Source organism: Lithobates pipiens, unplaced genomic scaffold (genome assembly GCF_037356315.1).
Source record: "Lithobates pipiens isolate NorthernLeopardFrog02 unplaced genomic scaffold, aLitPip1_a1.2 Scaffold_16, whole genome shotgun sequence".
In the NCBI taxonomy this organism is placed as follows: domain Eukaryota; kingdom Metazoa; phylum Chordata; class Amphibia; order Anura; family Ranidae; genus Lithobates; species Lithobates pipiens.
In genome coordinates this window covers 650,414,775-650,429,368 of record NW_027507748.1, presented here as the reverse complement: position 1 = coordinate 650,429,368, position 14,594 = coordinate 650,414,775, and the positions used below count along the sequence as shown (strand labels likewise).

The 14,594-nt window shown below is 43.7% G+C and overlaps 1 protein-coding gene across 3 annotated transcripts in view; it reads left to right on the top strand.

Annotated features, from left to right (window-relative positions):
• The window catches only part of DYNC2H1 (dynein cytoplasmic 2 heavy chain 1), a 694,454-nt gene that overhangs the window by 216,522 nt on the left and 463,338 nt on the right, over positions 1-14,594 (top strand). For all 3 annotated transcript variants that reach the window (XM_077484358.1, XM_077484357.1, XM_077484356.1), the window contains exons 49-51: positions 1,727-1,975; positions 3,186-3,294; positions 7,922-8,035. In XM_077484358.1, coding sequence (XP_077340484.1) covers positions 1,727-1,975; positions 3,186-3,294; positions 7,922-8,035 — 472 coding nt within the window. The remainder of the gene's footprint in view (positions 1-1,726; positions 1,976-3,185; positions 3,295-7,921; positions 8,036-14,594) is intronic.

The following is a 14,594-nucleotide window of genomic DNA, read 5'->3' as shown; positions in this document are numbered from 1 at the left end:
TTTTAAAATACTAACGGGTATGCTGCCTCTACTAGATGCCCCACCCTAAAGAGGGGGGGTATGCTAGAAAGGAGAAGAAAAGTAGATGTGGCACTATACCTTTAAAATCCTTAGAATGGTATAATTAATAGCCGGCAGTTATTATGAAATATGGATTGTAAATAGAAAAAGGCGGAGAAAAAAAAAAATATATATATAATATGTATATATACACCGACACTATACGTACATAGGTAATTTGCTAAATGCTTGTGCCACACTAATAAATATAGTTAATGTACGCGTTTCGTCACTACGTAACTCCAGAGGATGTCGTAGTGACGAAACGCATAGGGCGTGGCCATAGTAGGCACTCTCTCCGCCTTAGAATGCCACGGCGGACGGCGGCTGTATTTTGCTTTGCAATCTGATACATTGTGTAAATGTGAGTAAAATTTTGATACAATAAAGTGAGTTTTGAGATGGTTTTACACTATGGATGCCCTTCTCTTTTTTACTGATACTTGCCTGAGGTACCCCCAACTGACCAATTAAAGGAACCCCCCAGAGGAAAGCCAGACAGCGACACAGGGGCTCACACTGTGGCAGTGAGTTTACCCCCAAAGGGGGAAGGTGATCTGGTGAGGGCAACAAGAGCACTTTTTGGATACACGAGTTGGGGGATCTATATCTCTTTCTTTGAAGTGGAAACACTCTTTTTCCTTGCACTGCTTGGACTGATTGGATAATCCTGAGTTGGACTAATTATTTTTTCTTTCAACACATTATATTTCACTATAGTTATTAAAGAGGAAGTAAACCCTGATGGGTTTACTTCCTCTTTTTTTCACTGCAAAGGTAAAGCATAATGGACTACTATGCATCGCATAGTAGCTCATTATGTGTCACTTACCTGACACAGGAGCCAGCGAAGTCGCCGCTGTCCCCTGTAGTCCGCTGCATCCATCTTGCTGGTGGCGTCTCGCAGCTCCGACGAATCACAGCGGCGAAGCCGCGATGACGTCACTCCCGCGCATGCGCACGGGAGTCGCGTCTCGCAGCTCTGCCGCTGCCATTCGGCGAAGCCGCGATGACGTCACTCCCGCGCATGCGCACGGGAGTCGACAAATTAGGCAAATCCATTCTTGGACTTGCCACATTTAGTGCGCCTGCGCGCCGCTGTCTACGGCGCATGCGCCGTAGACAGCGGTGCCCATTTTCGGGCAAATATCTCCTAAACCATATAGGTTTAGGAGATATTGCTTGGACCTACAGGTAAGCCTTAATCTAGGCTTACCTGTAGGTCAAAGTGGTTTGAAAGGGTTTACTTCCTCTTTAACCCTTAGTGGATTTGGTCACTATTTTTATAATATATTTTTCACTATCACGTTTTTATTACTTTTGGGGGAAACAAAATTTATTCATGTCACATTTTATGGATCATCACACGAGAAGTTGTTTATTGCATGTACATTAACTATATTTATTAGTGTGGCACACGCATTTAGCAAATTACCTATGTACATATAGAGTCGGTGTATATATACATATTACCGGTATATAATTTTTTTTTCTTTTCTCCGCCTTTTTCTATTTACAATCCATATTTCATAATAACTGGCGGCTATTAATTATACCATTCTAAGGATTTTAAAGGTATAGCGCCACATCTACTTTTCTTCTCCTTTAGTAAATCAAGCCCTATACCTTCAAAAAACCTTCATGCTGATTGTTTTGTTCCCTGTAGGGCCTAATCCACTTTAGCCGAGATAACCGGGAGTTGAATGTCCTCCTCTTCCACGAAGTACTGGACTATATTTCCCGTGTAGACCGTGTTTTAAGCTTTCCTGGTGGCTCTCTTCTGCTGGCAGGAAGATGCGGTGTTGGTCGTAGGACTGTCACTTCACTAGTGAGTCATATGCATGGAGCTGTACTCTTCACTCCTAAGATCTCCAGAGGATATGAGCTGAAGCAATTCAAAAATGATCTGAAGCAGGTGAGTGAAGTCCTTTGTCTAGGTGTAGCATACAGTAGCTATCTTTGTATAATCTTATGTTATTTTTCAGTTTTTTTCAATAGTCCTCTTTGCGTGGTTTTGTAATTTCACTCTCTGTCAAGATATGCCTATCTTTTTTATTTCCTGCCTCCCATGTAATTCTAATACTGCAAATTAAAAATTCATTTTAACTTCTATGGTTCTGTCAGTTACACCAGGCCACAGAAGTATAATGACATTCCCATCCAAACCAATCTGTCCTGTTCAGCAGAGCTTTAATTTAAGGTTGCGCATTTCTGTCCTCTAAGTCCTAAGATTTACATATCTCTGTCAAATGGCAAATCCAGGAGGATGACACCACTTTCTCTATAACAATGAAAGGCTAAGTTCAACCTTTTCAGAAAATAGCCTATGTAGTCAAGGGGCTCCAGTGGGGATTACAAAATTGCGCAGCTTTGTATAATGTTCACTAATTTAATTGTCATACCCAGTTAGCAATCCCCACACCCTGCTTTGTTGCTGGGAAGCAAAGACCTCTAGATTCCACTTCTGTAATGCTAGGGATCGGTCTCCCAATTGATTTTGTCCTAGGAACAAGGCAGGATGTGGTGGTTGCTAACTGGGAGTTCTTCGGCAAGGCTTCCAGGGGGGCCCAGATGACCGACAGGTATGGCAACAAAGTTATTAAACATTTTACAAGGCTGCACAGCTTTTATTACCTACTGGGGCCTATTAACTGCATAGTTTTTTTATTTTTTATTTTTAATCAGCACATTTACATTTAATACACCTAACTGCCCCTTGGTACTGCCTCTCTCTAACCCAGTCTGGGTGCTGATGTACAGGGATTCATTTTTGACTTGTATATCTGCATGGAGTTCAGCTTTAAAGACAAAAGTGGCCAAATAACCCTTTTCAGACATTGACATTTTTGATAACAGACCTTTCAAAGTGAGCTACTGATAAGGTGTGTCATTTAAATCAGTGCTTTCCTTTAGCAGCTACTCTGGCATATGAAGAATTCTTTTCATTTACTATGTAAAAATCAGACAGATTTGTACTTCTTATGGTTATAGTTTACTTAGCTATTTAAGGTTCTGAGCCTTCAGCCACAGCAGTTGTTTGCATTGGGCTTTCCATCTGTCTTTCCCATGAATGTGTGCAATTGTCATTGCTGCCTTGATGAATTAACCAGGCTCTTTGTCTTCAGGTCATGCAGATGGCTGGCATTGAAGGGCAGCAAGTAGTGCTTCTCCTTGAGGACTATCAGTTTGTCCATCCAACATTCTTAGAAATGATCAACAGCCTGCTTTCATCAGGTACTGTCAGTAGATGTTTACAGAGCAATCCGTCAGCCCTTGGCTTCAGGGTTACTGTATTCTGTTTATGGCTAAATGTATTGACACCATGTCACCACTAACTTATTATGTTTGCTACTGGACTTAGTTTCAGGACTTTTTTTCTAATCAAATTTATGCAAGGACATGACTATTTAAAACATTGTGCAGTATAAGGTACTGTAACATTTCAATTTATGTTCAGTATTAAAAAATTTCTCAAAGCATATCTATGGGCAGGAGGGGAAGGGCCTAAACTTACTGAATGGCAAGATGGCTTATGCCGCGTACACACGATCGGACTTTGCAACGGAGGTCCTTCGGACTTTCCGAACAAGCGGACCTGCCCACATGCGACTGGACTTTTCCTGCTGACTAGGTCCGACAGAAATACCCGCCAGACTATGGCGGGAGTCCGCCGGACTTTTGAAATGAACGGACTTGCCCACACACGGAGAAAAGTCTGTTGATTTTGAACGTGACTCCAGGTAGACGGTACTAGCGCAGGAAGTCAATGTCGCCGCCTCTATCGGCGAGATTGACACCTCGCTAGCCCCGTCACCTGGTATGGATTTAAACGGGGAGGCTTAAACCAAAAAAAGTCCATAGCAGACCCTTATCTCAGCACGCAGCCTGGCCGGTCAGGAAAGGGGGTGGGGACGAGCGACATAGGGGACGGGGTCACCATTTGACATTGCCTGGTGACCCCGCCCCTTGTCCCTATATAAGTTGCCGCACAACGCATCCCTGCCATTGCGGCCAGAGATAGCATTGTGTCAACATCGGAAGGAAGAAGAAGAAGAGAAGACCCCCCAAGACGGAAGAAGAGCCCCGGAGCTGTCTAATAAATTATTTTAAAAACGTGTGTTGTGTTTTATTATTTACACTTTTTTCACCAGGTGAATGGGTAGGGGTACATCGTACCCCTTACTCACTCGCATAGGGTGGGGGGCCGGGATCTGGGGCCCCCTTATTAAAGGGGGCTCCCGGATTCCGATAAGCCCCTGCCCACAGACTCCAACAACCAACAGCCAGGGTTGTCGGGAAGAGGCCCTTGTCCTCATCAACGTGGGCCCAGAGCACCCCCCCCCATGTTGAGGGCATGCAGTCTGGTGCGACTCGGGGGGTGGGTTGGCGCTTGCTCGTCCCCATGGACTTTGGGGGTCGACATTGACTTCCTTCGCTAGTTCCGTCTACCTGGAGCCACATTGAAAATTAACGGACTTTACTCCGTGTGTGGGCAAGTCTGTTCATTTCAAAAGTCCAGCAAACTAGCACACAGACTGGGGCTGTTCAGCGGACAATTTTGAGTCAAAACTTCTTTCTATGTCCGCCGGACTTTTGGGAACAAAAAGTCTGCTGGAGCCCACACACCGACGGATTGTCCGGCGGATAGTCCGATCCTGTGTACATGGCATTACAGGTTTTGTCCCTCTGCCTGTAGTTAGAGAGTGAAAGGAGAAGGGGCAGATTGATGAGGTAATTTCTCTTTCTCTCTGCTCTCTCCATTATCAGCATGTCCCTTGTTAGCACTTGAGCACTGCAGCAAACCTGATTGGCTTCTTGTGCTGTTTCTTCCTCTCCCAGCCTGATCTTTCCTGTTCCTACATTGCAAGGGGCGGATTCATTCACTGCTATCATTTGGAAAACACATTTAATGTTGTATAAATGAATACAAAGCTGCATTAATTTGTGCATTTCATATCTGCCTGAATTTGAATCTTATAGGAAATCTGTCAGTAAGCTTAACACCTGTTTGATGGTGAACTGCATGCTAATTCCAGGGCAATAAAACTTCTGTTCGTCATCACTGACAGCGAGGTGATATCCATGGAACCAGCTTGCAGGTTGTAAGACAATGGTGGTTAGAAGGCAGATATTTAGTTTAATGACAGACGCTTTAAAAATGAATGGAAGTGGAAGCAGAGCAACAGCTGTGTGAGTTTCATTTTACTAAGCATCATGTTCTTGTGAAGTTAACAGCTGCTGAATTAGGCTTGTGGCAGGCTCACTTTGTTTTAATTACCTACCCAAGCCATTCGCTTGCATGCAATATGAAAGGTGAGGGGGTGAATATTTATAACTAGACTATTAAAGCTGATTTAAGTGAGAGTAGTGTGGGATAGGCCAAAGCAGGCACATCTGGTATCTGCCAGGAGTGGTGTGACTTGGATATCAAAGTATATGTAAACCCTCACCTAGTAAAACAGCCCATTCAGTTTAAAATAGAAATGAAAGGCAAAACATTTGTGTATAGATATAAAACAAAACATTTAAAATATTTTATTTCTACATACCCTCTCTTCTCCACCGCATATGGAGCTCACGGAGCTAGGGGAGGAGAAACAGCAGGACACTGATCTTCCCAGTGAAGGTCTGTGTGAAGTTGGGGGGGGGGGGGGGGTCAGGGCAAGTCTGATCATTGGAGGACAGCAGGCTGAGTTCTGAGAACAGCTAGAGCAGTGGTCATCAACCCTGTCCTCAGGGCCCACTAACAGGCCAGGTTTTATGTATTACCTTGGGGAGATGCAGACTAGAATACTGCAATCACAGAGCAGCAAATGATATCACCTGTGATGTATTTCAGTTATCTTGCAAACCTGGCCTGTTAGTGAGCCCTGAGGACAGGGTTGATGACCACTGAGCTAGAGAACCGACCATGCTGTGCTCTTATACCCTTTTTTTGCCCCAAAAACATTTGTTTGAAAATAGTTGCTCTACAGAGGGTAAGCTTATGTTCACCTAACAACACAGATCCAAAATATCAAGTTCCATAATACAAAATTAAAGATATACGGTACAATAAAATGTCCAAGTGCAGAGAGCAGAAAAAACATTTACTAATTAGATAATAAGAGAATGTAAACCAAACAATGAATCGGGGTCTCTCTTCCCCTTCAAGAACTATGGTCAAAGGTAGCTGAGGCAATGATCTACCTGAAGGGGGGGGGGGGGTGATATGAGGGGGCAACGTCTGCCGTCACACTCCTGAATGAATAGGATAGAGCATGAGAGGACACTGGGAGGGAGGTAGGTCCTGGAAGGTATATTCATTGTGTAAGTGCTATAGTCAAAGTCCTAGCTGGCCACCCATCAGCCAAGGGTCCTAGGAGTTGAGGTCTAGTGAAAGAAACGGGGGGGAAAAAAAAAGGGGGGGGGTGAGGGAGGACAGGATAGAGAGGGAGTCCACCTTTATCCCTATCGGAAAAGAGCATGCAGCCAGATAAGCACCTCGGATCAAAAGGTGGAAAAGTTAGGGGGTTGGGGACCATATGTGCCCTGCTAGGTGTCCATTTTACTGATTTTATGTATTCGAGTGACATATTCTGACACAGATGGTCCCGAAAGCACCAAGATGCAAAGCTTAGCAGCATTCGCTATGTGCATCACAAGTGACTTAAAGTAGGTTTTCTGAGAAAGAGACATGCGATGTAATAGGAATTGTGCTGGAGAGTAATCCAGAGTATATGTGGTCACCTGAGATATTATGCTGTGGACCTCTTTCCAAAACTGTTGGAGGAGTGGGCACATCCACCAGACATGTTATAGCGTGCTGGACGCTATTATGCGTAGTGTGGTCAGTTTTTAATAGGAAAGCAGAGGGGGACTGGCAGGATCACCAGAGATTTCACACAAAGGAAGAGATACATAGAGAACGGGATACTTTCTTATACAAGTACAGCACATATCAAGTTGGGATTACATATTATTTAATAGGATGCTTTGATTGGTACTGTCTACAGTAATGTGTAAATATACATGGCATATTTGGACACCTAGCCATCACACCTAATCTATGGCCAAAAGTATGTGGATATGTGTGGAGTCCTTGGCAAAAATTTTAACAGGCACACTACAAAATCTTGTGTAAATCCCCCTGAAAATAGTGAAGGCTGTTACAGTTGAAAAAGGGCAGGGGTGCACTCTATATTAATACCTATGAATTTGGAATAGTTTGTCCAACAAGCTCATGTTTAAATGTCCACAAACTTAGCCATACATTTTATTAGGACTACTTCATGAAAACTGACACAATAGAAGAATGACACTGCCTTTCTTAGATAGCCAGTCAAAATCTTGCTTTTTTTTATCAGCTAAGTAGTATTGGGAAAATGATGCATGAAATGCGGTTGCATGGTATGGGCATATGACAGGAGGCCTGACGTGTCAGAAACAAAAGTATGGACAGCACCTCCATGTTTTCTTCAGTTTTCCAAAATCACTGACTATATCACTGTGTTGTTGTAATTGTTTTAGGTTTTTTTGGTCATGATTTTAGTGCACGCAGTGCGTAGATTTACTAAAACTGGAGAGTGCAAAAATCTGGTGTGCATGGTAGTCAATCATCTTCTAACTTCAGATTGTTCAATTAAGCTTTTCCAAAAAAAAAAACCTGAAAGATGATTGGTTTCTATGCACAGCTGCAGAAGATTTTGCACTCTCTGGTTTTAGTAAATTAACCCCAATGTTTTTTTTTTATAGCTGTAGTCTCAAAAGCCACACAATATAACATACATTTCTGGTGCTCAGTCTCTTATATTTGTGTGATTTTTATAAGTGGTATTCTGTTTGATATACCTTGTTCCAATATATATTTTCTGTTGCATAGGTGAGGTTCCTGGTTTATATACTACAGAGGAACTGGAGCCGCTATTGTCTCCACTGAAAGACCAGGCATCAGAAGATGGCTTTACTGGACCAGTGTTTTCCTATTTTACCTACAGTAAGTTTGACTAGTGAAACACAGCATTCATAGTTTGCTCAGGCTTGCCAAGTGTTTCCTGACACAAAGTCCTAATTAACCACTTCAGCTCCGGACCAATAAACACCTTAAGGACCAGAGGTCTTTTTCCAATTTCGCACTGCGCTGCTATAACTGGTAATTGTGCGGTCATGCAATATTGCACCCAAACGAAATTTGCGTCCTTTTCTTCCCACAAATAGAGCTTTCTTTTGATGGTATTTGATTGCCTCTGCGATTTTTTTTTTTTGCGATATAAATGGAAAAAGAGGGAAAATTTTGAAAAAAAAAGATATTTTCTTCTTTTTGTTATAAGAAAAATCGAATAAACTAAATTTTAGTCATACATTGAGGGCAAAATTTATTCAGCCACATGTCTTTAGTAAAAAAAATGTCAATAACCGTATATTTTTTGGTTTGCGCAAAAGTTATAGCGTCTACAAACTAGAGTACATTTTCTGGAATTTACACAGCTTTTAATTTATGACTGCCTATCTCATTTCTTGAGGTGCTAAAATGGCAGGGCAGTACAACCCCCCCCCAAATGACCCCATTTTGGAAAGTAGACACCCCAAGGAAATTGCTGATGGGTATGTTGAGCCCATTGAATATTTTTTTTTTTTGTCCTAAGGGATTGAATAATGACAAAAAAAAAAATGTGGAATTGCACCCCAAAATATATTCCGCTACTTCTCCCGAGTATGGGGATACCACATGTGTGGGACTTTTTGGGAGTCTAGTCGCGCACGGCACCCCGAAAACCAATCACCACCTTCAGGATTTCTAAGGGTGCAAATTTTTGATTTAACTCCTCACTACCTATCACAGTTTCGAAGGCCATAAAATGCCAAAATAGCACAAAACCCCCCAAAATGACCCCATTTTGGAAAGAAGACAACCCAAGCTATTTACTGAGAGGCATGTTGAGTCCATGGAATATTTTATATTTTGCCAAAAGTTGCAGGAATATTACAAACTTTTTTTTTTTGCACAAAGTTGTCACTAAATGATATATTGCTCACACATGCTATGGGCATATGTGAAATGACACCCCAAAATACATTCTGCTGCTTCTCCCGAGTATGGGGATACCACATGTGTGGGACTTTTTGGGAGTCTAGTCGCGCACGGCACCCCGAAAACCAATCACCACCTTCAGGATTTTTAAGGGTGCAAATTTTTGATTTAACTCCTCACACTTCTCCCGAGTACGGGGATACCACATGTGTGGGACTTTTTGGGAGCCTAGCCATGTACGGGACCCCGAAATCCAAGCACCGCCTTCAGGATTTCTAAGGGCATACATTTTTTATTTTACTCCTCACTACCTATCACAGTTTTGGAGGCCATAAAATGCCAAGATGGCACAAAACCCCCCCAAATGACCCCATTTTGGAAAGTAGACACCCCAAGCTATTTGCTGAGGGCCATGTTGAGACCATTGAATATTTTTTTTTTGTCCCAAGGGATTGAATAATGACAAAAAAGAAAAAAAATTTTTAATTTTTTTACAAAAAGTTGTCACTAAATGATATATTGCTCACACATGCCATGGTTATATGTGGAATTGCACCCCAAAATATATTCCGCTACTTCTCCCGAGTATGGGGATACCACATGTGTGGGACTTTTTGGGAGTCTAGTCGCGCACGGCACCCCGAAAACCAATCACCACCTTCAGGATTTCTAAGGGTGCCATTTTTTTTTTGTTTTCAAATAAATTTTTATTAAGTTTCACAAAGGATAACAATGAGAAACAGAAAGTACATTTCCATCAGTTACAAACATAACATAGTAATAATAGAAAAGCCATTAAGAACAGTAGACTTGGTACATTAAAATAATTATTTTGCATAAAACAGGAAATGAGATAAAAGGTTTGGTGGTGTACCAAGTACTAAAGGAAGTAGGGGTAGTAGAATAGTATGTATGACAGAAGGGGGGGGGGGAAAGGGAAGGGAGGGGGGACTAGGAAGGGATAAAGGTCTTGAGAATAAGGTTGTGTGGTGAGTTGTCTTTCGATTGCAGGAACAATAGCAATAAAAGGATATAAGTCATCAAGTGCATGTTCAATCTATCTTAGCTTTATACTATCTGTGCCATGGGATCCATTTGTCCCGAGTTTTAGCGTATGAGGCTAGGCCTCTTGAACCGAGAAGTTCGTAGGTAGAGTGTGAGTGAACCAGCGTGGTGACGTCATTGATAGTGGGTACATTAGGTGATTTCCAGTTTCTAGCTAGAAGTAGCCTTGTAGCTAGTAGAATGTGGGTGATAACCGTGCGAAGTGTGTGGGGGATAGCTTCTGGTATAATATTGAGTATGGCCAGTTGTGGTGATAGGGAAAGATTTAAGGGTGCAAATTTTTGATTTAACTCCTCACTACCTATCACAGTTTCGAAGGCCATAAAATGCCAAAATAGCACAAAACCCCCCAAAATGACCCCATTTTGGAAAGTAGACACCCCAAGCTATTTACTGAGAGGCATGTTGAGTCCATGGAATATTTTATATTTTGCCAAAAGTTGCAGGAATATTACAAACTTTTTTTTTTTTGCACAAAGTTGTCACTAAATGATATATTGCTCACACATGCTATGGGCATAAGTCAAATTACACCCCAAAATAAATTCTGCTGCTTCTCCCGAGTACGGGGATACCACATGTGGGGGACTTTTTGGGAGCCTAGCCACGTACGGGACCCCGAAAACCAAGCACTGCCTTCCAGATTTAAATATAAAATGCTACCAAAAAAACTGTTAGCGATCGCAGGGATCAGGCCTGACTCTGCGATCGCTGCAGTTATGTGTTTAGTGTTTTGTAAGTGACAGTGATCGATCGATACTGCACTTGGGTGGGCTGGGCAGAGGGGCAAAACGCAGGTGCTAGCAGGTATCTGGGCTGATGCCGCTAACAATGTGTTTTTTTGGAACCCTGAACTGCTGGGGACGCTAGTATAGATCTGATCAGATCAGATATTGATCTGTTCAGATTCTATACCACTACGGGAGGTGTATGCTTTGCGCGTGGGTGTTAGCGGTACTGGCACTAACCTAGCGCTGCCTGGGGCGACGCAGACCCTGACCCTAAAACCTAATTGATATCACCCGCCGGGTGATCAGGGGGTTAAACCTTTATTGGGTAATAAATGGTGGGTGCCCTGATGCTATAAAAAGCAAACTAACCAGAGTCACCCGTAACACTTATACGGTGATCAGTGGTGAAAGGGTTAACTAGGGGCAATCAGGGGGTTCAAATTTTTATTAGGTAGTATATGGGGGTCCCTGGCGCTATATAAAAACCTGACGGGGAACCTAAATAACTAACTGGCTAACCAGCGTCACCAGTGACACTTATACTGTGATCGCTGGTGAAAGGGTTAACTAGGGGCAATCAGGGGGTTAAAACCATTATTGGGTAGTATATCGGGGGACCTAGCGCTATAAAAACCTGGCGGTGAACCTAAAAAAATAACTAGCTACCTAGCGACAGTAGCGACACTGATGCAGCGATCAGAAAAATGATCGCTTAGTGACACTGGCAAAAGGGGGTGAAAGGGTTAACTAGGGGCAATCAGGATGTTAAAACCATTATTGGGTAGTATATCGGGGTACCTAGCGCTATAAAAACCTGGCGGTGAACCTAAAAAAATAACTAGCTACCTAGCGACAGTAGCGACACTGATGCAGCGATCAGAAAAATGATCGCTTAGTGACACTGGCAAAAGGGGGTGAAAGGGTTAACTAGGGGCAATCAGGATGTTAAAACCATTATTGGGTAGTATATCGGGGTACCTAGCGATATAAAAACCTGGCGGTGAACCTAAAAAAATCACTAGCTACCTACCGACAGTAGCGACACTAATGCAGCGATCAGAAAAATGATCGCTTAGTGACAGTGGCAAAAGGGGGTGAAAGGGTTAACTCTAGGGGCAATCAGGGGGTTAAATCTTTATTAGGGGGTGATAGGGGGCTACCCTGGACCTAACACTAACTGCCCTGACAGTTTTTACTTTTACAACTGACACTGAATGCATTGATCAGTAAAGAAATGATCAATGCAATCAGTGACACTGTGACTGGGGGGGATCGGGGGGGGGGGGGGGAGAATGACATCACTTCCTCCTTCCTGTGTAAACAATACACAGTGGGAGGAAGTTCGTCATTGGCCAGGAGCGATCGAGAGGGGGTGGCCAGAAACCAACGGCCATCCCCTCATCACGGATCGCTCCCGGAGGGAAACGGACCGCCGTATCCAGCGGGAGGGGGTCCGATCGGACCCCCCACCCGCTGGAAGGCAGGCACGTACATCTACGTGCTTGTGCCTGCCTGTGCCATTCTGATGACGTATAATGGCAATACGGCGGTCCTTAAGTGGTTAAGTTCAGTATAACACACACACATGCTAACACATGATCACTTTGTGAAACTGTGCACTGATTCTAAGACCCCTTTCACACTGGAGGCATTTTTCAGGCGCTACGGCACTAAAAATATGCCTAAAAAAAGCCTCAGTTACAAACCCAGTGTAAAAGCCTGAGTGTTTTCACACTGGGGCACTGCGCTGGCAGGGCATCACAAATAGTCCTGCAAGCAGCTTATTTGCAGCGGTGTAGGAGCGGTGGATACACCACTCCTGCCCATATAAAAAAATGGGGCAGCGCTGCTATAACGCCGGCAAAGTGCAGCAGCATTTTGCGGGCGGGCGGATTTAACCCTTTTTCGGCCGCTAGCGGTTGGTATCGCTGCTAAATCAATGGTAAAGGGGCGCTTTCAGTTTGAAAGCACTCTAAAGGAATTTGGTCAGCGTCTGACAGGTTTGACACTGCCATTCATGTTACATTTCAGACACAGTCGCAGTTTCTGACAGTGGACTGTTCTCCAGTTTAATTTTATTTCCAAGATCAACTATGTCAGTGTCGGAAAATGGGGCAGATCTCCCTTTTCTCATTAAGTAGCAGACCAACAGCAGGTTACACCTTGAAATGTGTGGGTACACAATAACATTCTGCAATAATGTATATTTCTTTTCTTACATCAGGGGACACAGAGCCATAGTAATTACTATGTGGGTTATATTGGACCGACAGGTGCTGGACACTGACACGCCCCTAAGGCGTGTACTTCCCCCATATAACGCCCGGATCCATTCTGATGTCTTTGTATTGGGCTAAATGACTGGTACCCGGGCCTCGTAATCCGAAGAAACAAAGTTTTGCTTGCAAGTGCTTCTCTTTGAGAGCTGGGCTCCCCCCCGCCATGCTGCAGGATGCCGTTTGCGTGGGAAAAATCAGCTCCTTTGATAAAGGCAAGAGGGGGGGGGCTGTATTCCGCGTGGGGGGCCGTGACTAACGGTGTCAGATGCCATTATCCCTTTAACGTCTGCTCCACTATTTTGGTGGAGCACATTTTTGAGTCCTGCTAATTCATTAAAAACAATGTGGATTTCTAAGGGTTAAGGAACAGTTTGTGAGATACCTGAGATTCTGCCTCATCAGCAGGCCCAGCAATGGGCTGGTGTATCTGACGCTCTGTCTCACAGATGCTATGAAAGACTCTATCGTTTAAAGCGGTAGTAAACCCGCTGTTTTTTTTTTTTTTTCATACCTGCAAGGGAAAAGGCATAATGAGCTAGTATGCACTGCATACTAGCTCATTATGTAATACTTGCCTTAGAACGAGGCCCTGACATCTCGCCCGATACACGCTGAGGGAGCTGACATGTTCCCTCGGCGCACCTTCCAGATATCGTGGCTCCAGCGCTGAGTCCTCGGAGGGGCAATGTCGTCAAAAAGTAAAGGTGAAAAAATAGAGTATACAACTGCTTTAATCCTTATGACTTATACTTGGACTAGTGCATTCTCACAGAGTTCCGTGGCTGAACTATTGATCAGCTGAAGCGCCATGTGAAAACTCTTATCCAGTTTGTGTCCCTTCCTGGGGTACAGTTATTTAGAGTGGACATCCAAAAGGGTAAAGCTCTCTTTACCAGTAAAAGGAGATTCAAACATTTCTCCTTTAATCGTGCTGCCTCTCCTATGCCTGGGGCATTTGCCTTTAGGCAATCTCGACCACCTCAATCGTCAGGTTCAGGGGAAAGTCCTAAGGGCAGCACCAGGATCTTGGGGGCATAAAGCCCAAGAAGCAGAATGCTAAAGCCTTCTCATGAAGGAACACCCCCACTTGTTTGGGTGAGGGGAAAGGTCCTGTGAATCTCAAAGTTTTACAGGAACAATGTCAAGAGCAGAGGTATTTCTGCAATTTTTTCTCTAGGTTACAACTAGAGTTCCAAGAGCCCGGATGACTCAGTCGGTTTTTGATCTGAGGGTCCGGGGTTCGGGTCCCTGTTTGGGTGCTGCCTGTGGGGTCCTTGGACTGCTGATGCACGAGTCTTTATGCAAGAGTTTCCCTATCCTCGGAGTATGTTCCTAAGGATCCAGAGAAAAAAGAAGTCTCTCTTTCTGGCCTCTGGATCAGCTGTTATCCCAGTCGGTGATATCAGAGATTCCCTTAGTAGAACAGGTGATTCCCTTAGTAGAACAGAA